The sequence below is a fragment of the Mytilus trossulus genome, chromosome 3 (assembly GCF_036588685.1).
Source record: "Mytilus trossulus isolate FHL-02 chromosome 3, PNRI_Mtr1.1.1.hap1, whole genome shotgun sequence".
Lineage (NCBI taxonomy): Eukaryota > Metazoa > Mollusca > Bivalvia > Mytilida > Mytilidae > Mytilus > Mytilus trossulus.
In genome coordinates, this window is record NC_086375.1 from 29457412 (window position 1) to 29480240 (window position 22829).

The 22829-nt window shown below is 31.3% G+C and overlaps 2 protein-coding genes across 2 annotated transcripts; both read right to left on the reverse strand.

Annotated features, from left to right (window-relative positions):
- Positions 1 to 1597: 1597 nt before the first annotated feature.
- Positions 1598 to 7315, reverse strand: LOC134709334 (ryncolin-1-like). Its single transcript, XM_063569500.1, has 4 exons — positions 7189 to 7315; positions 4917 to 5013; positions 3585 to 3749; positions 1598 to 1836 (listed from the first exon to the last, which is right to left on the reverse strand). The coding sequence occupies exons 1-4, from the start codon at positions 7213 to 7215 to the stop codon at positions 1598 to 1600; spliced, it is 528 nt and encodes a 175-aa protein (XP_063425570.1). The 5' UTR covers positions 7216 to 7315.
- A 7530-nt stretch (positions 7316 to 14845) lies between these two features.
- On the reverse strand, positions 14846 to 21867 carry LOC134711193 (ryncolin-1-like). The gene is made up of 6 exons (XM_063571647.1): positions 21626 to 21867; positions 20286 to 20375; positions 19170 to 19300; positions 16993 to 17089; positions 15996 to 16160; positions 14846 to 15126 (listed from the first exon to the last, which is right to left on the reverse strand). Exons 1-6 carry the CDS (start codon positions 21825 to 21827, stop codon positions 14888 to 14890), a joined length of 924 nt encoding a protein of 307 aa, XP_063427717.1. The 5' UTR covers positions 21828 to 21867; the 3' UTR covers positions 14846 to 14887.
- Between the last annotated feature and the right edge of the window lie 962 nt (positions 21868 to 22829).

Genomic DNA, 22829 nt, shown 5'->3' on the forward strand with positions numbered 1-22829 from the left:
TGCCTAACGGCAAAACCATCTGTTTCAGCCTATAGTTCGAATTCCCGTCCATCTATTTTTCTACCTGTTTGGTTTGGCCCGCTCACCAAGCCCATACGCAACTATTATGACTATCAAAGTAGAATATACATGTCATTGACAACTTGGCTGCAAAGACTTCTCTATATTTTTCATACCTTCTTTTATTGCATCACGTTTTCTACTAACTCTATGAAAAATAACAAGGATTTTCCAAAAATAAATAATGCCTTATTTAAATTTAAGTAAATGCTAATTGATTATGAAAAGAAAAGCAGTTATTTGGGAAATATTTTAATGACATTTCATTGTCAAAATCAGAGAATTCGTAGTATTCTACAATTATTTTTTTTTAAATAATAAGATAAGCAATCATCCTCAAAAGAGGCAGGTTATGAAAAATGCATATGCTTACTCAAAATTAGGCTAACCTGTACCTTCTGACTAGCCCAATTTCTACATAGATTACTATTCATAGTGGTTTATAGAATTTCAAGCGATTGATACTTCGGTTTTTGTTTGATAAACGGCATGGAATACTGATTAAGGGATATCTGTTATCAAAAATATTTATTGGTCATTGTAAATATATCTCTTGTACATTTTTATCAATTTTCAGGTGCATGTGTCTTCGTGTTATTGATCTTAAAGATGTTATGACAAGATGATTCCGTGCGCACATATCGTGTTAAATGATCACTATGTTTTGAGTACGCTTACGACCATCTGTTTAAAAGAAAAAACAATATTATAAAAAGAAGTAAATCCTAGGTCTATTCTAAAAGTGGGAAATCCAGGAAACCAAAAATCATCAAATGTAGGACTACGTACCCAACGATACGAATTGAAAACAGCTGCCATGTTCGTCAACTGTAACAGGCACTTTCCCGATGAAAGGAAAGGGTAGTTTAAATCTGGTTTTACAGCTAGCAATATCTGACACTTACATGCCAGCTGTTTAAACATGTTATAGTTCCGTTATATTGACAAAATTCGTTAAATAACCAAAAGGGATATAATTGGTTAATTGGATTATAGTTGGGGTCCAGCAGCCAAAATTGTGTACACATAAGTCTTTCCATTCGAAAACAATCTATAAAAACTATGTATGATATTAACGGCATCAATTTTACTGCACCAGATGTACATTTAGATAATAAATGGGTTTTTTTCAGTGTTTATTGAGGCTATATATTTGAAAAACATTTCTTATTCGAGCGTTTATGAGCTGATAAAAAAAATGCCATTTCAATCGAGAAATCAGAACTGGGCATAAGGAGGATACATTCCTTGATTTGAATTCATATTTAGAATTATGTAACAGCATATTTTGTTAAAACAATTTCTGTAAAAACACTGTATTACTAGGTTGGTAAGACCCGCGGGGACAAACAGGTCATCAACAGAAATATAAACCTTTAAGAAATATTTAAAAAAAAAGATAACATCATGAAGTTCGTTTAACAACATCTTTTATAGTGAACATCACTAGTAAACAAAAAAGCTTATATTTCACAAAGTAAGTAAAATCGACATAATGATTTCTTTTTTACTAAAATGAAAGCTGTCCTTTTTAGGATCATATCCTACGTATCATCATCGATGTTGTCTTCATTGACTGAGATCCCTTCCATTTATTCCAACGCATGCCTTTGTCATCATATTTATTTCCCAAATACCACCCATTCAGATTACTATGATGACAGTCGTTGTACCACCAACCTCCTTTGTAAACTTCTGCACAATTACGCCTAGCCAAGTCATTATCTTTATCATTGGTCGAGAAAGCCTGTCTGTTATGGTACTCAAGAGCATCGCCTAATGTTTTATATAAAATTTAAAAACGTACAATCGACATTGATATAGATTAAAACAGACAGCATTAGACTGCAGTTTGATTTATAGATTGTCATTCCTGATGGATGTTTTGACATATTGGCTTGAAAAAAGCTTTACAATATTATTCATACACAAAAAAGGTAAATGAATGCTTGTTTAATATAAAAATATGTTAACAATGATAATTTTATGACAGAGCAGCTAATTGGTCGGCGCATATGTTGTCCGTCAGTCTGTCATTCTGAAATCAAACAGTTGTAATTGCTTTTTTATTATTCTTGGTATTGATCAGAGCTCGAACTTTATTGTATGAATTTATAATACGAACTTTCAAATTGGTTTTGTGTTTTGTTTCTGTTGATCGATTTTATCAGTATATCGGTTCATGGACATTTTTCATGAAGTTGTATTTTTCGGACGTTTTTGTAACGCTAATATTTGGCGATAATTTGTTATACCTAAATGTATATTGTTAACTTACAGATCATAAGTGTTGTAAGCTCATTTTGTTTATACCGTAAATGCAACTTGCAATGTTCTTTTTGTTGAAAATAACGTAAAAAATTACAACGTAAATTTTAACTGGTTTTCTTCCATAATGTGAAAAGAGGAAAATGAAAATAGTCATGTTGTATCAGATTGTTTGAATATAAAAGACGAGTCAAATTGCGAAAAATGTATCATTTTATATTTTCTGTCTATTGATACAATTCGAGTATAAAAGTCCTACACTGATTCAGTGATTGTTAAAAAAATATCCCCCTTTTAGATAACATTAAGAAATCATCCTAACTCTCTTTCATCTTGTAACAGTATTAAAACATTTGACTTTTCTACTCTTTACACAAGTATTTTACATTCCAAACTAAAAGACAAATTAAAAGAGTTGGTATGGCTTTGCTTCATAAAAAAGAATGGCTAACGTAGGTACAAGTATCTTGTCTTAGGAAGGAATAAATCCTACTTTGTAAAGAATCACTCTGATTCAAACAAAATAATCTCTGAAACTGATATTATCAAGATGCTTGATTTTTTTATTGACACCATATTTGTTACGTTCGGAGGCCGTTTTTTTTTAACAGACTGTCGGCATTCCAATGAGAACAAACTGTGCTCCTCTACTTACCGACTTATTTCTTTATTATTATGAGGCCGACTTCATGCAGGAACCGCTTGGAAAGCAAGATTCCAGCAGCACCTGCATCTCCCAATTGATACGATATTCCCGTGCTTGCATTTCCTATCATGCTTTTCTTGATAGATGGTTGCTGCTCACAAGGAAGCTATGAAACCAAAATCATTCCTTCGTAAATTTTACGAGCGCCATCACGAGTTGGTTGACCGTTATTGAATAACCGTTTCACAAAGGATATCGGATATGTTCCTTTCGTCGTAACTACAATCCCCTTCTCTTTCATGAATTATACTACTTACCGGATTTGATATCACATAAGCAGCACGACGAGTGTCACATGTGGAGCAGGATCTGCTTACCCTTTTGGAGCACCTTAGATCACCCCTAGTTTTTGGTGGGGTTCGTGTTGTTTATTCTTTGGTTTTCTATGTTGTGTCATGTGTACTATTATTTGTCTGTTTGTCTTTTTAATTTTTAGCCATGGCGTTGTCAGTTTTTTTTTAGATTTATGAGTTTGACTGTCCCTTTGGTATCTTTCGTCCCTCTTTTAAGTTCCTTGTCCCATATTAAATGAAAATAATGTAAATATTACCTGCGGTTCCGCTGTAGCCATTTACAATCAGTATGTAGTTGGTTGACTGGTCTCCAATGTTGAAGGTAGAATATTTGGCATATGCCTTATCACCATTAAAATCCTCCAGATCGACCCTGAGTTCATAACTTCCTTGAGAAGTTAAATCATGAAGTTTATCGTTGCCTATAACAAAAAAATCAAATCACAAAAAAAAAGAATAATAGATGTATATACATATATGCATTGTATAAACATTTTAATCATTGTTCTCCCCTTAATGCAAATCTTGAATTGTTTTCTTATTTGTCTTGGTGGATGATAAAAACAAAGACATACATGGTAAAAAAAAACGCATATCGGACATTAGGTTGGACATAATTAAAATGTACCCGGATTTTTGTATTCGGTGTGTTATTTAATGAGACTGTCATCAAAATAAGAGTTTTAGCGCTATAAAACCAAAATTGAAAATGCCTGTACCAAGTCATGAATATGACAATTCTTGTTCATTCATTTTCGATGTGTTTTGTTAATTTATTTTGCCATGTTATTATGGACCTTTTGATTAGATTTTCCTCTAAGTTCAGTATTTTTGTGATTTTACTTTTTATTACCGTCCATTTGCAGTTTATGATTGTTCATTTTGGGTATTATGATTCTTCTTATGTTTGTAACTTCATCAAATTCAAATAAAACATTTGTTTCACTTAGTATTGTGTATATAAAGTTCATGATTTGACGGAATCTAAGTTGGTACTCTCTAAATACTCTCCACATATGTTTTTTTTCTCTCCTAAAACTATTTCTTTTTTTTAAACCAACCAAGAAATCTCATCGTCATCAACATGTCAAAAACTAAATAAAAAGTTATCCGTGTTTGTTACAGAAATATCACAAACACCTAAGCTGTGTTTGGCAAAACTTTTATACATTTGTGGTCCTCAATGCTCTTCATCTTCGCACTCCATTTGGCCTTTTTAACGTTTTTTTTATTCCAGTGTCACTGATGAGTCTTTTGTAGACGAAACATGCGTCTTGCGTATATTAAAAATTTTAATTCTGGTATCTATGATGAGTTTATTTGGAAGTTATAGGTAATAAATAGTCTTTTTGTTGGACAGTTAATTTGTAAAACAGCACGTAAAAATATTGATATTCGTGTCAATGAAGTACAAAACAGGATTCATTCTTGTATCCAATTGCCTTGTCCTCGTCCTGAGATGTTTTAATGCTTGCCACTGGTATTTAAACATTCAATCTATTCATATTTTCGTCGATTTTTTATAAGTCGTTAAAACTTGTTCATATATTGTTGCCTTTACATAAATTATTCAAACTACATGTACTGACCTAACCAAAATTCTGTGTTGACATCACCAAATCCTTTGACATACTCTGACCAGCCGCGATAGAAATCTACTTTACCATCTTGTCTGCGCTGAAAAACCTAAGTTATGAAATGTCAAAATTAATTATATGAACCAAAAATGTATTTGTATGAAACATAAAATGTTTTCCCAGGTAGTATGACAATTGCTTTATGGTTATAATGGTACAACATGTCACATATACACTTACGCATATAACAGAGATCAATTACAATATGACACTTATCTCGGTGATTATCAGATAATACAAAATGTCCATCGAAAAACTCGAAACAATTTAATCAATGGCTAGGAGTTCATTAACGAAATATTTAGTATCTTGTGGTTTATCTAGCTTCTGACATGATGCGGAAAAACCCTTTGTACGCCACAATTCGCCACGATTATTTGACATATATATCATACTATCAGACGACACTTAAAAACTAGAAAATAACACAAGTTTCTGAATGAAATATTTGTTTTCAAAATTTGACTTGTGTAAACAGACAAAATTTACATATCAATTATCAGTTTTTAAAGCAGTCTGATAACTTTTTTGCTTGAAAATTTAAGCTTGTAGCTTCTTCACTCTTGTGTTATGCAACACTACGGGTGCCACGTCTGAAGCGGGAGTTGCTTATCATGTTGAAGCCTCTCAAGGCACCCTAAGTTTTTGGTGGGGTTCTTGTTGCTCAGTATTTACGTACATTTTATATTTTTGTACTAATGTTTGTCTGTTTTCTTTTTTAACCATGGCGACGTACATGAAGTATGAGTTTTAATGTTCCTGTGGTATCTTTCGTCCCTGTTTTAGGATCTGTCGCCTTTCTTTTATGAATTGTTTTAAAAATAATTATTTGAGCAATGTTAAATTCCTTCTAGCTAGAATGTTGATTTTCCCCAAATATAAATCACAGAAAATGAAAGGAAGGACAATTGGAAAACATTTCAAAAGGTATAAGAAAACGTATGGGTAACTGGGGTTTTTCAAGCAACAGTTTGTGCAAAGCTGCTATCACGCATGGCAATTCCAATTTTGTTTGATTAATAAAGAACTACTCAATAGAACTTTAAGATAAGAAAACTTAAAATAGCTCTGATAATATGATTTCAGATAATCGACATAAAAAATTGGGTCATCGGACTAGTTTTCTTGCAATATGATAAAATAGGTAAATTCACAAATTACTATAAAAATTACTCTATCTGAGTTATCTCCTACTGTACATGAGTTATCTTCCCTTATGTGGCAAAGTTTTTTTACAAATAGAATCAAACATAAATGTTCTGATTTAAATACATCCGTAAATATGATAAAACACACAATTAATATATATTAACATGGAAAGTCTTACACATCATTTACATACTACTTTTCAAATTTGCACATTTCATAAAATATCGATTCCTATAGCTATAGTCTGCTTTTTTCAAATTCCAAGATGCGACTTATATGATCAAACTGATTGCTGAAGAATCAACGCATACTACCCGGGTCTCCTACATGTTTGTTGGTATTTCACATGATAGAAGTGCAAATTTGGAAGTTACAAATCAAACATTCAGGCGCACTAAACCTAAAATTGATCTATGCAGAAACGATACTCAACCCTTCTCATAATAATAACATGATAGTTAGTTGTAACGTTGTATAGAACGGAACAGGAATGATAGTTAAAATACAAACAGTTAGAATAATATGCAATCAAGGGAGCTCGCTGGTATAAATTCTGTTTGATAAAAAGAAAAGTACACCATAGAATTTGAAGATAAAATGTGAGAAGATAGCTCTTATAATTCTATATTTCGACTTTTACATGCTTTCAGATTATTAAAACATTAATGGAGTCACCCAACTTGATTAATCGCTTCATATCACAAGGAAGTATATTCACAACACTTTCTATGATAAAATTACTTTACATGAATTAAATCTCCTACTCTAAATAGCTAACTTATTTCTCCTTATTTTGCACAAATGAAAAAGATTATTGACCGTAAATAGTGTGTTTTGTTAAAAATAAATCCGGAAATACGATTAAACGCATATTTTTTGGTAATAACATTATACGTCTTAAACATGAAATACACATTACACTAAACATTTGCACATTTCAATAAAGATCCAGACCAATTGATATCTGCTACTTCAAAATCTAAGATGGAGGTAGACCCTTGAGCCCCCTTGAGAGTGATGTATTCTTCTGCGCTTAAAATTAACAGCCAGTTAGAGAAATTCTTAAAAGTCTTACTGTCCATCCTCCGCCATCCGTCGTCATATCACAGTACACGTTAAATCCAGCTGTTCCATCCGGGAATATTTTATACACTCCACTTCTGATCTTTTCTCTATCTAAGTCAGAGCAGTCCCTAGAAGTAAGCGCTGAAATTCGAGAAAATCAAATTCAAAGTGTCAAAGTAGTTCAGTATAGACATAATTCATACAAACACCATTAGTGACTGTCAAAAAAGTATTAACCCTGAATATTAAAAACAACCCCAATTAACTCAAACTAATTGCAAAATGCTGAATTGTATTGCAACAAGAAATGTACAAATTGATTGCATCCATATCTCCGTTTTTTTAAGTTTAGAATCTGATAGTCCCATATAAATAATCAGTTTATCTCCTTTTTTAATTTTAGAGTTCTGATTGTCCCACATAAAAAAAACGATTGTCCGAAATTATTATATTAGTTGTGTGCATGTTTCTCTTACTTTTTTTTTTAATTTGTTGAACATATTAATAAATCTTGGAAAAAGGTGATTTTTTGCAATTAGGGATTCATAAAATTTACATCATATGCATGTAAATGAACTAGCTGATTCACTATCTCAACATACATGTAATTCAATTTTTGATGTAACACTTCTCCTGATTGGCTGACGTAGTTTTGTTTATTATTGATAATTTATTATAATTTTGTCATGGGACAGTGACGACATGAACGTTTTTTTATGATTTACTTCGGTTGAAAATGGAATTAAGAATTAAATTATAAGAAATGACTGTTATGTAATTCTGTCTATGAAGACTACGCTGGTTTTAATGTGCACCACGTTTTTTTTATGTTATTTCTCCATTGACAGAAAATATATTACAGTCATTCCTGGAATAGAAAATAAAAATAGAATTGAAACAACAAGCGAGAAGACATAACACAATGTCCAATTAGACTCACGAAAAAAACATCATAACTAAATACATGAATGTTGGATGTATAAATACCGAGAGATTGTGATCAACAATTTAGCGGTAGATCTTTAAAAAAATTTAAGAACCCACTTCTGATTGACACATCTGGTTGAGTATATCTCATCATTATATTTTTGAAGGTCATGATTTAATGTTCAAAGAACGGTCGTGAGCACTTTAGAAAGATATTTAGTCAAACATCTTGATGATCCCGCTATGTACCATTATTTAAAAGAAGTTTTTCAGAGTTTTGGTATCCAGTATAATGACGATAGATTTTCTTCGGGTTTTTTTTGTGTTGATATCAAAAGAAGGAGAATTAAGGACATATTTGAATTTTGTAAAATTCCGTATCCTCTTACGGATGTTAAAGAATATGAAGGACTACCAGTTTTGCTATGTATTCCATGCTATTTTGTGAGACATTCCAAGTTATTGTTTCTACACATAAAGACAATTTTATTGGAGTGTAAATACTTCCAAAACAACATAAAAAAACCTATATAATCACAAAATTACGTACCTGTTACCTAAGATAGTGGATATTCTTAGGTTTTGATTTTGATTGTGATTACAAGAATAATCCAAAATATACCTTTTCGTGTTATGTTTCAAGAGAACAAATAGGTTTATTATTTTTTTATTTTGAAAAATTGATTCGAAATTTATTGAACACAAATAAAATGTCTTAAAATATCAAGAAATGAATGGTTTGTGCTTACGCCACTACCGTATATACGAAATATAATAAATGTAGTTACCTTCAGAAATAGCATCAGTGGAACTCTGCTTCATGTCATCAAAATAGTCTTTAATTTCCTTCTTAATGTTTACTGTTAAATTTCCTTTCATATTTTCGAATGCGTCTGATACATATTCCTTGATTTGCTTGTTCACTTTCGTCATGTCGAACATTGCAAGTAACGGGACATTTTGGTTATCTACCACAGGAGTTTCTACCATATCAACACCGGTACTTTTTGATTTTACTCCTGCAAGTAGTACGGAACAAATTAATCCTATAAAAATGAAAATCGTTTTCATTTTCTGTTAACGGTCTGTCAACTGTATAAGTGAATGTTCCCTCTTTCTTTAAATTAGTTGTACTTATACTTTTGAAAAACAATATCCTACCACGTTATGAAATAAAAAAAACTTAACTTAATCTCTCTGAAAAATTATAAGAACTCCGGTTCTTATATTCCCTTTGACGTTCAAAAGATTAAGATTAAACAAAATATACGTCTTACTGATTAAACGCATTCTGAGAATAGTTAGATATAGACATGAAAGATTCATTCGTTAAATGAGTATATATTATCTAACAAAAAAGCAATGTGTGAAAATAAATTGAAAATAACAAAAAACAAATAAGATATCAAATGAATTCATTACTCTATTATCACTAAATAAAACAAGATATGTTCTTTAAAATCTCGTTTTAATCATATGAAGATAATTCTGGTAATACCAGCAGAACTACGATGACGCACGTAAGTACTTTTCTATATGTTTCTCTTTATTCTAAAACCTTATCTTGTGAACCAAATTTCGGTTTAACGTAAGCTATGTTTGATATTAAAACTATTTATCACTCGTCCTTATTTTTCCTTGATTTTCATCTAATATTTTCCGAAATAGTCGATGTGAAACCCTCTTTGAAAAATATTTGTCTCGTGTTAATGTTCTAATTATCATTAAGCTTTCAATAGTGCCACGATCAGCAGTAGAGATGCAATAAACAATATTCTAATTTTAAATCGATAATGTCATTCAATTTTTTTTTAAACTACTTACTTCACTCATAATACTACTACTGTATGATATTTGTTTTCCTTTTTCCTTTTTTATATTGTACATTAATCGATCTATCGGTTTTGAATTGTGATATGCATTTGTGATGTAATACATAGGATTTCTAGCTACGTTCGAATATTATAAATACATGTACGATTGTTTTCCATTCGTAGGTGGTGTCTGAGCTTTTGATTTTGCCATTTGATAAAAGACAACCAATTTCTTTGTCATTATACTTTATGCTTTCGTTTATCTCTAATATTTCATTAATCATCATTTATTACATGGAGTTCTTTTTCGGTACACGATAAAAATATCAAAAATAACTCAAACATAGAGATCTACAAATAACATTAGACAGACACTGACCATGAACATGTAATTGTAGCAGAGTTGAACATTTGTTTTCATACCCCCCTCTTTCAATGCTAGATTCAACCGTGGTCATGTTCGTCTCTTGCAGTATAACTTGTAAAATTACTGTGATTGAATTATGTCATAAGTAAACAATTTTAAGATAAAAATGTTTCATTTCGTAAATATTTATTCAAGTAAATATACTTCTTCCTGATTAATTGCATTCTCAGAATAGTTACATATATATATCAAAGATTCATGCCGTTGAACTAAGAAATATTATCTAATATCTATTATCTACTGTATGATATTTGTTTTCCTTTTTGCTTTTTCAATAAATACGAATAATTTTTAGTGCACCAATTCATGTCATACTTTAATTGCATGCAATCTTATTTCTGTATGTTTTCAACATGGGGATTTTATTTAATGTGTTTCAAAAATTAGGGCAAACCTTGTGGTGACATTTCTTCAAATTTCAGGCGATTTAGAGCTCGACTTAATTTAGAAAACAGAAAAAAATTGTACTACGAAATATTGTTCAGTTTGAACCAAACAGACTACCAAGGATGCGGGCGAAATTTATTTCATTTTGAAAAAAAAAATCACACCATGCTGTCAGCTTTGTTAATAATACAATTAACTGTCATCTCAAAGATATCTGTAAATTTTGTACAAATAAAAAAAATATTGCAAAATATATCGATTATATATTTATTATTTAAATTAACACACAGCTACGCATTCTAGATGTTATGATTCCTCTGTCCCGTTTATGGTCAGAAGCACGTAGGATTAAGAAAGATAATCAAGGTATGAACCCTGCTGATGTAATTCAGTTAACACAGAGGGCTATTGTGCTAGCAGGTAATGCTCGCTATGTTTATGACACTGACAGGAGAAAAGCAATGTTAGTTAAAACAATGCCAGATAGTTAGATTTTTTATATGAGAAGAAAGACAAGAGAGCTTTGGCAAAATCTAATGGTCAACTTTTTGGTAATCAATTTCTAAAAGCTTTGGCTAAAGAAAACAAGGATAACAAAGAACTTAGAGAAATGTTATTGTACTACGACCTGCAGTCTGTGGGCGGCAGACAAGCTCTCCATCCACAAGTTTCAGGTAAGATACCTTGGCAGGGAAACCAGTCACAGAACAGACAGGGGATTAGTTATGGTAAGCGCCAGAATCGGCGCAAGAACCAGACCCAGAACCAATTCAGACCCAACCTCAGAACCACCAAGGATTCAAGAAACCTGCAAACTGATAGAACGTGAAGGTCAAGAGAAAAGTTTAAGTCATATACAAAACTATTTCCAATTACCAATGAGTTGCATTATCAATCAAAATTCTATTCCTGTAGGGGGAGGGTAAGTCTTTTCCTCCAGAATTGGAACTCAATAACAAAAGATCCTTGGGTTCTCCAGTGAGTAAAAGGAATAAAATAATATTTTTTAGCAACACCTTACCAAAAGCAAATACCAAATCACGCATTTTTCAATCAAGAGAATCAGGAATTGATAAACAAAGAAATAACAGGACTTTTAAACAAGAAGGCCATAAGACAGATTTTTTTTCTTGAATGTATAAAAAGGGGTATCAATACAGAACTTTAAATGTTCACCGTTCGGCCATATCTTCAGTCTTGCCATATATAGAGGGCGTCCCAATTGGTCAATTACCTATAGTAAAACAATTAATGAAAGGTGTTCTACAAAATAACCCACCTTTACCAAAATACCAATTTTCATGGGATTTGGATATTGTTCTCAAATATTTATCCGCTTTACCAATAAACAAAAAACTTGATTTTTCAGTTTTAGGTAAAAAGTTATCAATTTTATTGGCTTTGGCAGCACCTAAAAGGATATCTGAAATTGCAAGGTTAGACAGAATATTCATTTCCAGAAACAAAAGTAGTATAGTTATTCATTTACCGGGTCTGTCTAAAACACAAAAAGATTACTATAACAGATCAGTGAAATACTGCACATTTTCAAAGAAGAAAGTATGTGTTATTTCTTGTATACATGAATATAAATTGAGATCTGAACATTTAAGGCATGTGGGTAAACATGAAGTTCAACCTGATCCTTTATTAAGGTCAACTAAGAAACCTTTTAAAGGTCTATCTTCACAGACAGTTGGAAATTGGATTAAACAACTTTTTGGAAATTTTGGACCCTCAATGCTCATCAACTTTTAACTTGTTTGGCTTTATTTTGATATGAGCGTCACTGATGAGTCTTATGTAGACGAAACGCGCGTCTGGCGTACTAAATCATAACCCTGGTACCTTTGATAATTAATTATATACCCAAACAGGAATATGGTAGTTATTATCAAATAGACCGTTTCTACATGTATGTAAGTTTGTTTTTGTTGCACTTCAGTGTTTATGTTGTTCCGTTGTGTTCCTCTTCTAGTTTATGTGTTTCCCTTGGTTACCGGAATTGGTGTTCTCCCTATTGATATATCAATATAGAACAGTAGTATACTACTGGTGTCTTAATTTAATGCAAACAAACGATTGTCATAATTCAACTATTTATTTCTATGCCTTTCTTGACATGCTATGCTATGTTGGTTGTGCTCACTGAAGAAGGTAGTTCCCTATAAGTGCCAACTTCAACGTCATTTGTTGGAAACTTGTCTCATTGGCAATTGTACCACATATATTAAATTTTATAGCGCTCCTCATTTCCTCACTGCACTTTGAATTCTTCAATTTTATAATTTATTCTTTTGTAAGTAGTTCATCCAGTTGTTTGTTTATGTAGGATTGTATTTTTTTAAAACAAATAAAAACATATTTGCAGTCTACATGATGTGAAACAACACTCTTACTTTATTATCGAACCCGATGTAACTCATGTCATAGATATTGTCAGTTAGGAATAAAAGCCCTTTTAACTGTTCGACACAAGTTCTATATTCACAGACAAATCCGGTCCGGGTGTTAAGTTAAATCATTTGTGTTAAAATAATAAATTTTCAAAGTCTTCGAGGAATCACTTAGTCACTCATTCCTAATCGAAATTTCCGCGCCGAACGGCAAAACCATCTGTTCGGCCTATAGTTCAAATTCCCGACCTTCTATGTTTTCGACCTATTTAGTTTGGGACTATTAACAAGCCCATGTGTTATTATCAAAGTAGAACATATATGTCATTAAAAATTTATATAATCTTTACTTTTCATACCTTCTTTTATTGCATCACGTTTTCTACTAAATCTATGAAAAATAACAAGGATTTTCCAAACATCAATAATGCCTTATTTAACTTACGTAAATGTTATATGATTATGAAAAGAAAAGCAGTTATTCGGCAAACTTTTTTGATGACATTTCATTTACAAAATCAGAGAATTCGGAATATGTGACAAAAAGTTTTTAGAAAATTAACAAGATCAACAATCACCCTTGAAAGGGGCAGGTTATGAAAAAAACACATGCCAACTCAAAACTATGCTTAACTGTACCTTCTGACTAGCCAATTTCTACATAGATTACTTGTCTCATTGTTTTTTGTAGGATTTCAAGCGGTTGATACTTTGGTTGTTGTTTGACATACGGCATAGAACACTAATTAAGGATATTTTTTATTGGTTAAAATATTTATTGATCATTATGATTAGATATATTTTGTCCATTTGTAAAAACTTTTAGGTGCATGTGTTTTCGTGTCATTGAAAGATTTTATTACAAGACGATTTCGTACGCAAATATCGTGTTAAATGAATAATTTGTATCGGGTACGTTTATAACATATGTTTAGAAGAAGAGAAATTTTACAAAAAAACCTTACTCCAAGGTATGTTCTAAAATTCGGAATCCATGAAATCTGAAAACACCAAAATTTAAGACCACTTATCCAGCAAAACGAATGGAAAACACCTGACATGTTCGTTAAATATTATAGGCATGTTCCCGATAAAACAAAACGATCATTTAAACCTGGTTTTCCAGCTAGACCAATCTCACACTTGTATGACAGTTGTTTAAAGTTCCGTTATATTGACAAAATTGGTTAAACAACCAAGAGGGATATAATCCAGCAGTCAAAATGGTGTACACATAAGTCGTACCATTAGAAAACCATCGAGTTAAACAATGTATAATATTAACGGCATACATTTTACTGCACAAGATATACATTTCGATAATAAATGTCTTTTCAGTGATGATCGATGACAACACATTTGAAAAACCTAAACTTATACTAGCTTTTATGAGCTGATAAAAATAATAAAGACCTGAACTAATGCCATTTCGAATGAGAAATCAGAACATAGCATAAGGAAGATACATTCCTTGATACTTGAAACTATATCTTAAATCATGTTACAGCATAGTTGTATTAATTCAAACAATTTCAGCAAACACGATGTATAACTGCGCTGGTAATATCCCTGTGGAAAAAACCAGTTCACAATCAGAAATATCGACCTTTTAACTAACCACAGCAAAAAATATGACATCTGCGTTACATTTATTAAAATGAACATCATTTACAAACAAACAAAAATCAATTAAATCTCACAAAAGAAGTAAACACAAAGAAATCATTTTTTTCAAAATGAACGCTTTCATTTTTACGATCATATCCTACGTATCATCATCGATGTTGTTTTCATTGACTGATATCCCTTCCATTTATACCAATTGATGCCTGAGTAATCAGTTTGATTTCCGACATACAGCCCATTTAAATTACTATCATAACAGTTGTTGTACCACCAAGCTCCCGTGTACGTTTCTGCACAATTTCCACCATCCAAGTCATTATCTTTATCTTTTGTCGAGAAAGCCTGATTGTGATGACGCCAGAGAGCATCACCTATGTTGTATAATATTAAAATCGACATGATTGCTATAAATTAAAGCAGAGAGCATTGCATTTATATTTTGATTTGTAAATTGGCATTTGTTATTGATGTTTCGACATATTGATACAAAAAGTATTCATCGTATACAAGGAATGGCAAATACATGCGCATTCACTTTTAACATGCATTTTGATATTTTTTATGACCGCGTATCTTATAGGTCAGATATCAAAAGGTTAAAAATAATGTTTTCTTTATGCCGGTTGTGGCTCTGATTTTCAAACCGTATTGCATAATTGTTTAAAGCGGACTATAAGATTGAGTCCGTCTCATGTTGAAGTTTTTTGTCGTGGACTTTTTCATGAACATTGTACTGTACGGAATTTTGTTTGTAATGTTGCAGATCTAGAAATACTTGTTTCGTTCATCAGTGTAAATTAAGATTTAAATGTCTAATTAAACTAATTATCCTTACAACAGGTTAAAGAAATAGATTTATGAATGAAATTGTTTAAGCATACACAAAAAAAATCTCTTTATTATTTTTGATTGTTTTATTATTTTTTTTTACATTAATATCTGTTTGCTAAGATTTTTAACATATTCAAATGCAACCAAAGGGTAAGGACCGAACACAGTAATAAACCATGACTGTTTTACAATGACAATATCGTCAAACCCGATTTTATTTGAAGTAATTTTTTATCCAATGCGTTTTTGTCTTATACTGAAAGAATTGTATAAAAGTGTTATATACTGATCCAGTCATTGTTAAATAAAGATCACACTTCTAAATAACACAAACAATAAACAACCATAGCCAATAGGAATCATTTAAGTTCCTTTTTTCATGATCATTGGACAAATTTTTTTATAATACCTGCGTTTCCATTGTAGCCATATACGGTCAGTATGTAGTTGGTCGACTGATCGCCAATGTTGAAGGTAGAATATTTGGCATAAGCCTTATCACCATTAAAATCCTCCAGATCTACCCTGAGTTCAAAACTTCCTTGAGATGTTAAATCATGAAGTTTATTATTACCTTTAAACGAAAAATCAAATCACAAAAATAGAGAAAACAAATATATGCATACTGATAAACATTTTAATCATTGTTCTCCCCTTAATACAAATATATAATTGTTTTCTTGTTTGCCTTCGTGGAGGATCAAAACAAGACATACATAGTAAAAACACATATAAAACATTGAGTCGAACATGATTGTAATGACCTGGGTTTTTTTTTCATTTGTTTTTCTAAAACCGTACATTAGCAGTTTGTACCCATTTGACTATTTTAGGTATAAACAATTCTTCTTACAAAGTTTTGTGTTTTAAAGTTCATTATTTGGCGGAATCTAGGGTAGTACTCTCTCAATACTCGCCACATATTTTTTTTGTCTTTTTTTCAGCTTAAACTATTTCTTGTTTAAAACTAAGCAAGAAATCATTTCGTAATCAACATATAAAAAACGTTCACATTAAATGTGTTAGAGGACCATTATTTGATATTAAAGTTACTTTCAGTGTCTTGGGTCGACTAGGTGGTCTTCTTTTTGGGCAGTTTATTTGTAAAGCAGCACGTTAAAATATTGATATGCGTGTCGACATAGCAGAATTCATACTTATATCCAATTGACTTGTTCTAGTCCTTAGATAATTGTAATACTTGCCACTGATATTTACAAATTCAATCTCTTATTTCATATTTTCGTCGACTTTTAACTTTCAACTAATGTCACATACAAGTTAATGCACTTACCTGTTCTGTTAAAAGGTTAGAAATACGAAGGACATTTTTGATTCACTCAAGTAAGCCGTAAAAAATTGTTCATGTTGCCTTTACATAAATTATTCAAACTACATATACTGACCTAACCAAAATTCTGTGTTGACATCACCAAATCCTTTTACATACTCTGACCAGCCGCGATAGAAATCTACTTTACCATCTTGTCTGCGCTGAAAAACCTAAGATATGAAACGTTAAAAACTAATTATATGAACCAAAAATGTATTTGTATGAAACATGAAATGTTTTCCAAGGTAGTATGACAATTGCTATATGGTTATAATGGAAGATACTTGTAAGTATAACATGACACATATGCACTAATGTATTAATAGAAATTACAGTAAGTCACTTATCTCGGCGGTTATCGGATAATGAAAAATGTCCATTGAAAAACTCGAAACAATTTGATCAATGGCTAGGAGTTGATCAACGAAATATTTAGTATATTGTGCTTCTAGCAGGGTTAGAAAAATACTTTCAATGCCTCAATTCGCGCCCATAATTTGAAAAATCTATAGTACTATCAACCCCAAAGACGTCACGTAAAAACTAAAAAATGAATGACGTATTTATTTTCAAAATTCGACTTGTGGAAACAAGCAAAATTCACATATCAATTATTAATGTTCAAAGCAGTAGGATAACTTATTTGCCTCGAAGTTTAAACTTGTAGTTTTTTCAATATTATGTCATGCAACGCTGCGGGTGCAGCGGGAGCTGCTTACCATTCTAAAGCATCTCAGATCACCCCTAGTTTTTGGTGGGATTCGTGATACTCAGTATTTACGTCTTTTTTATGTTTTTGTATTGTTGTTTGCCTGTTTTCTTTTTTAGCCAGTGCGATGTATGAGTTTAAATGTCACTCTAGTATCTGTCGCCTTTCTTTATGAATTTTTTAAGAATATTCTTTTAGCGATGCTAAATTCGTTCTAGGTAAAATCCGAATTTTTCCCCAAAAATAATTCACAGTAGATGAAAGGAGGGACATTAAGAAAACGTTTTCAACAAATGTAAGAAAAAGTATGGGTTACCTGGGGTTTTTAAGCAACAGTTTGTGCAAAACTGCCATCACGCATGGAAAACCCAATTGTGTGTGATTAAAAGAAAAGGTCGCTATAGAAATTTATGATACGGAAAGAAAAATAGCTCTGATAGTATGCTTTTAGATAAGAGACATATAAAATTGGGTCACCGGACTAGTTTTCTTGCTACATGATAAAATAGGTAAATTCATAAATCATTTTACTGTACATGAGTTATCTTCCCTTATGTGGCAGATTTTTTTTACAAATATAATCAAACATAACTAGAATAATTCTGATTTTAATTCATCCGTAAATATGATAAAACACACAATTAACAGATATTAACAAGAAAAGTCTGGCACATTAATTACAAACTACTCTCCAAATTTGCAAATTTCATAAAATATCGATTCTTATAGTCTGCTTTTTTTTCAAATTCAAAGATACGAATCGATGTATACAACCAGGGTCTCCTAAATGAACGTTGATATTTCACAAGATAGAAGCGCAAATTTGGAAGTTTTATAAATAAAACATATAGGCGCACTAAACCTAAAATCGATCAAACTTCATTCTAAACAGTACAGATACGCAACCCTTCATAACCTAAAATCGATCTAAGCAGAAACGATACGTAACCCTTCACATAATATTAACATGAGTGTAAGGTGTAACGCAGTATAGAACGGAACAGGAATAATAGTTCGAATACAAAAAAACTAGAATAATCTCGTTTAAGGGAGCTCACTGGAATAAATTCTTTTTGATAAAAAGAAAACTACACCATAGAATTTGAGAATAAAATGTGAAAAGATAGCTCTTAGAACATGCTTTTAGATAATGAAAAGAAACAATGGAGTCATTAAACTTGTTTACTCACTACATATTGAAAGAGGTTATTTCATAACATTTTCTATTATCAAATTACGTTACCTGAGTTAACTCTTCTACTATCTTACTTATTTCCCCTTATTTGGCACAAATGAAAAAATGAATTGAACGAAAATATTGTGTTTTGTAAAAAATAAATCCGAAATGTCTTTTGTCTTAAACATGAAATACACATTACACTAAATATTTGCACATTTCAATAGAGATCCAGACCGATTGATATCTAGATCTGCTACTCCAAAATCTAAGATGGAGGCAGACACCCGAGCCACCTTAAGCGTGATATATATTTCCGCGCTTAAAAATTGCAGGCAATTAGAGAAAGTTTTTAATGTCTAACCGTCCATCCTCCCCCATCCGTCTCCATATCACAGTACGCGTTCAATCCAGCTGTAACTTCCGGGAATATTTTGTACACACCACTCCTGATCTTTTTTCTATCTAAGTCAGAACAGTCCCGAGGAGTAAGCGCTGAAATTCGAGAAAATCAAAATCAAAGTATCAAAGTAGTTCAGTATAAATATAAATCATACAAACACAATTGGTGACCGCCAAAAAAGTTAAAGATGAATATTAAAATCGACCATAATTTACTGAAACTAATTGCAAAATGCTGAATTGAATTCCAACATGAAACGTACATATTGATTGCATTCTTAAATCTATAAAAACAGGAGTGCATAGACATATATTATTTTGTATTGCCGATAGGCTCCATTCCTTTCTGTTCTCTTTTTTTTAAATTTTAGAGTTCTGATTGTCCCACATAAAAAAATCTGGTGATCCCACATTATTATATTATTTGTGTTCATGCATCTCTATCATTTGTAATTTTTTATACATGTAAAAAAAATAGGAATAAAGTGGTTTGTTGCCATGTGTATTTATAAAATTTACCTGTAAATGAAATAATAGTAAATTCAGAACATATTAAGTTATGAATGATCTGATGGTTAACTAGTTAAAAAATGAAAACGGGAAATAATATGTATGCATCATACATGTCATAAATAAAAATAATATTTTGGGTCCATGAAAATGTGTCAGTTAAAGCATGATGTTGGAATACGAAGGTGTCGGATCATGCAGGTTACGCTGTAACCATGTTTCTGTCACTTAATGGTAAGATGTTTCGCATTGTCTAATGTTGATTGGGTGAAATGTAATGACTTGCATTTGTGCTTTCCTGTCTTTACTAGATAGTTAAGTTGTTTCATTGACAATCAGCTTATATACCACTATTATATCTGTATTTCAAATGTTAAATATGATTACTGCTGTATGTTCTAGGATGATCCGTTCTGTTCTTACTCAAGGGTTAACAGAAACTGAGATGATCGAAAAAAAAATCTACTGGCTGTAGATACTTCCATACTTCCATTGACGGCCTACCAATTACAAAATGGTTGGTGCTTAAGCATATAGCGTAAATAAGAAATACAACTCATGCAGTTACCTTCAGATATAGCATCAGTGGAGTTCTGTTTCATATCATCAAAATTGTCTTTAATTTCCTTTTTAATGTTTTCTTCCGCAGTCCTTCTGGCTGTATATAAAGAAAACAGTAGTATACCGCTGTCCAAGACTAATAAATATATTAAACAAAAACAAGTCCGGGTGAGGGATGTTTATTTTAGTACAGAAACATTTCGGAAAATTGAACATTGAATTGGGATTACATTTTTTTAAACCATGTGGAGTTTTCTTCTAAAAATCATATGCATGTAGATGAACTGATTCATTATCTTAACTTTTACATCCACAAAGAAAATAAAAATAGAATTGAAACAACAAGCGAGTAATATAACACAATGTGTAATGAGACTTACAGAAGAAACACTTAAATGTTGGATGTATCAATGCCAAGTAATTGTGATTTACGATTAGGCAGTAGATCTTTAGAATCTTTAAGAATCCACTTTGATTGACACAACTGGGTGAATATATCTCATCACAATATTGGAGGTCATGTTTTACTGTACAAAGAATAGTAGTCAGTACTTTAGAAAGATGTCTAGTCTAACATCTTGATGATCCAGCTATATATCGTTCTTTATAAGGAGTTTTATGAAGTTTGGTATCCAGTATAACATGTATAATGGCGATAGATTTTCTTCGTTTTATTAGATGTCTGATACCAAAAGAAATTAAAGAAGAACTAATTAGTGATTTTTTAAATTCCATACCTTCTTAATAATGTTAAAGAATATTTAGGACTACATTTGTACCAGTTTTGCTAGAGCTGTTTAATCCAAGCTCTTTGTGCGACATTCCAAGTTATTTTTTTACAAATTTAGACCATATAATTGGAGTGTAAATTCTTCGAGAATAATAATTCTATACTGAATCACAGAATAACATACCTGTTACCTATAAGAGTAGATATAGGAAGATGTGGTGTGAGTGCCAATGAGACAACTCTCCATCCAAGTAACAATTTAAAAAGTAAACCATTAGTGTTATATTTTTAGGTTTTGATTTTGATTGTGATTGCACAATTTTTTTCAAAACATACCTTATCTGTGTTATTTTTAAAGGGTACTGATTGGTTTATAATTTATTTTAGATATAAAATATTGATTATAAATTTATTGAAAACAAATAAAATATCTAAGAAAGGATTTTCAAATATAAAGTTACAACCATTTAATTGGGGATAATTTGTTTGTAAATAAAGTAAAAACAAAGTTTAAAAAAAGTCAAGTGAACTAAAAATAATGTCACAACAGGAAATGAATGGTTGTTGCTTAAGTAATTACCTCATATCAACGGAAATATAAAAAAAAATGAAGTTACCTTCAGAAATAGCATCAGTGGAATTCTGCTCCATATCATCAAAATAGTCCTTAATTTCCTTCCTTATGCTTACAGTCAAATTTCCTTTCATATTTTCGAATGCGTCTGATATATATTCCTTGATTCGCTTGATTACTTTTGTCATGTCAAACATTGCAAGCAAAGGGACATTTTGATTGTCGACTACAGGAGTTTCTACCATATCATCTTTGGTACTGGTTGATTTTACTCCTGCAAGAAGTATGGCACTTCTCCATTTTTACTAAACTGTCAGGTGAATAGACCAAGGTTTTCTCTGACTTTGAATAAGATACTCTGATTATTTTAGAAAAAAACTTTCAGATGAGTGAAGAATAACTTAGAACGTAATGAATTAAGAAACATAACTTTACTTCCGTTTGTAATCTCTCTGGAAAGTATCAAGAACTCCGGTACTTCTATTAATTTTGATGTCTTAAAATTATCAATTATTCAAAACATGCCTCGTACTGATAAAAAGCAATATAATTAAATCAAATATAAATTAAAGTATGATGGCGTTTAAGTGGTATACATTATCTAATAAAAGCTGCTATGGTGGTCAATTTCATGACAAAATTGCTACTGACGCTAATCAAAGCCTTTACTTATACAATATAACGTTTTCTCAACAGAATTACGTGAATATTGTTGATCGATTCAAAGTTTAAGTTAGAACTAACAAACGACGAACGACAAACTGTAGACGCATTTTTAAGTAGTGCATAGTTTGCTATTAGGTTCACATTGTCGGCGGTTTCATTCAATACTCTACGAGTTATGTTTCTGTTTGATGTATACTAAAGTGGCTCGTGACTTTCTCCTTAAAGTATAAGGTGAAAGTTATTTGAAGTCAGGGTATCACATCTACACTCTGTCGTCAAGTGCAAGTGCCGCGATAGATGCTCGAATAATGTGAATTTAATTGAGATATGTATTTTATTTTTTTATTTTTTAAATACATATCAATTGCTAGCATGTTGCCCATAACGCCAATTTTATATTTTGTATTTTTTGTTATATTATGTTTTTATTACTTTTGTATATCAGTCATTTAAAAAAAAATGTACATTTTTCGGTTATTGTCTGTTTTATTTTAAGTTTGACGTATTTTTTTTAATTTAAGATAAGAGTTTACATATTGTGCAAGATAGTACATGCAAATATTAGTGTGCAAAATGTTTCA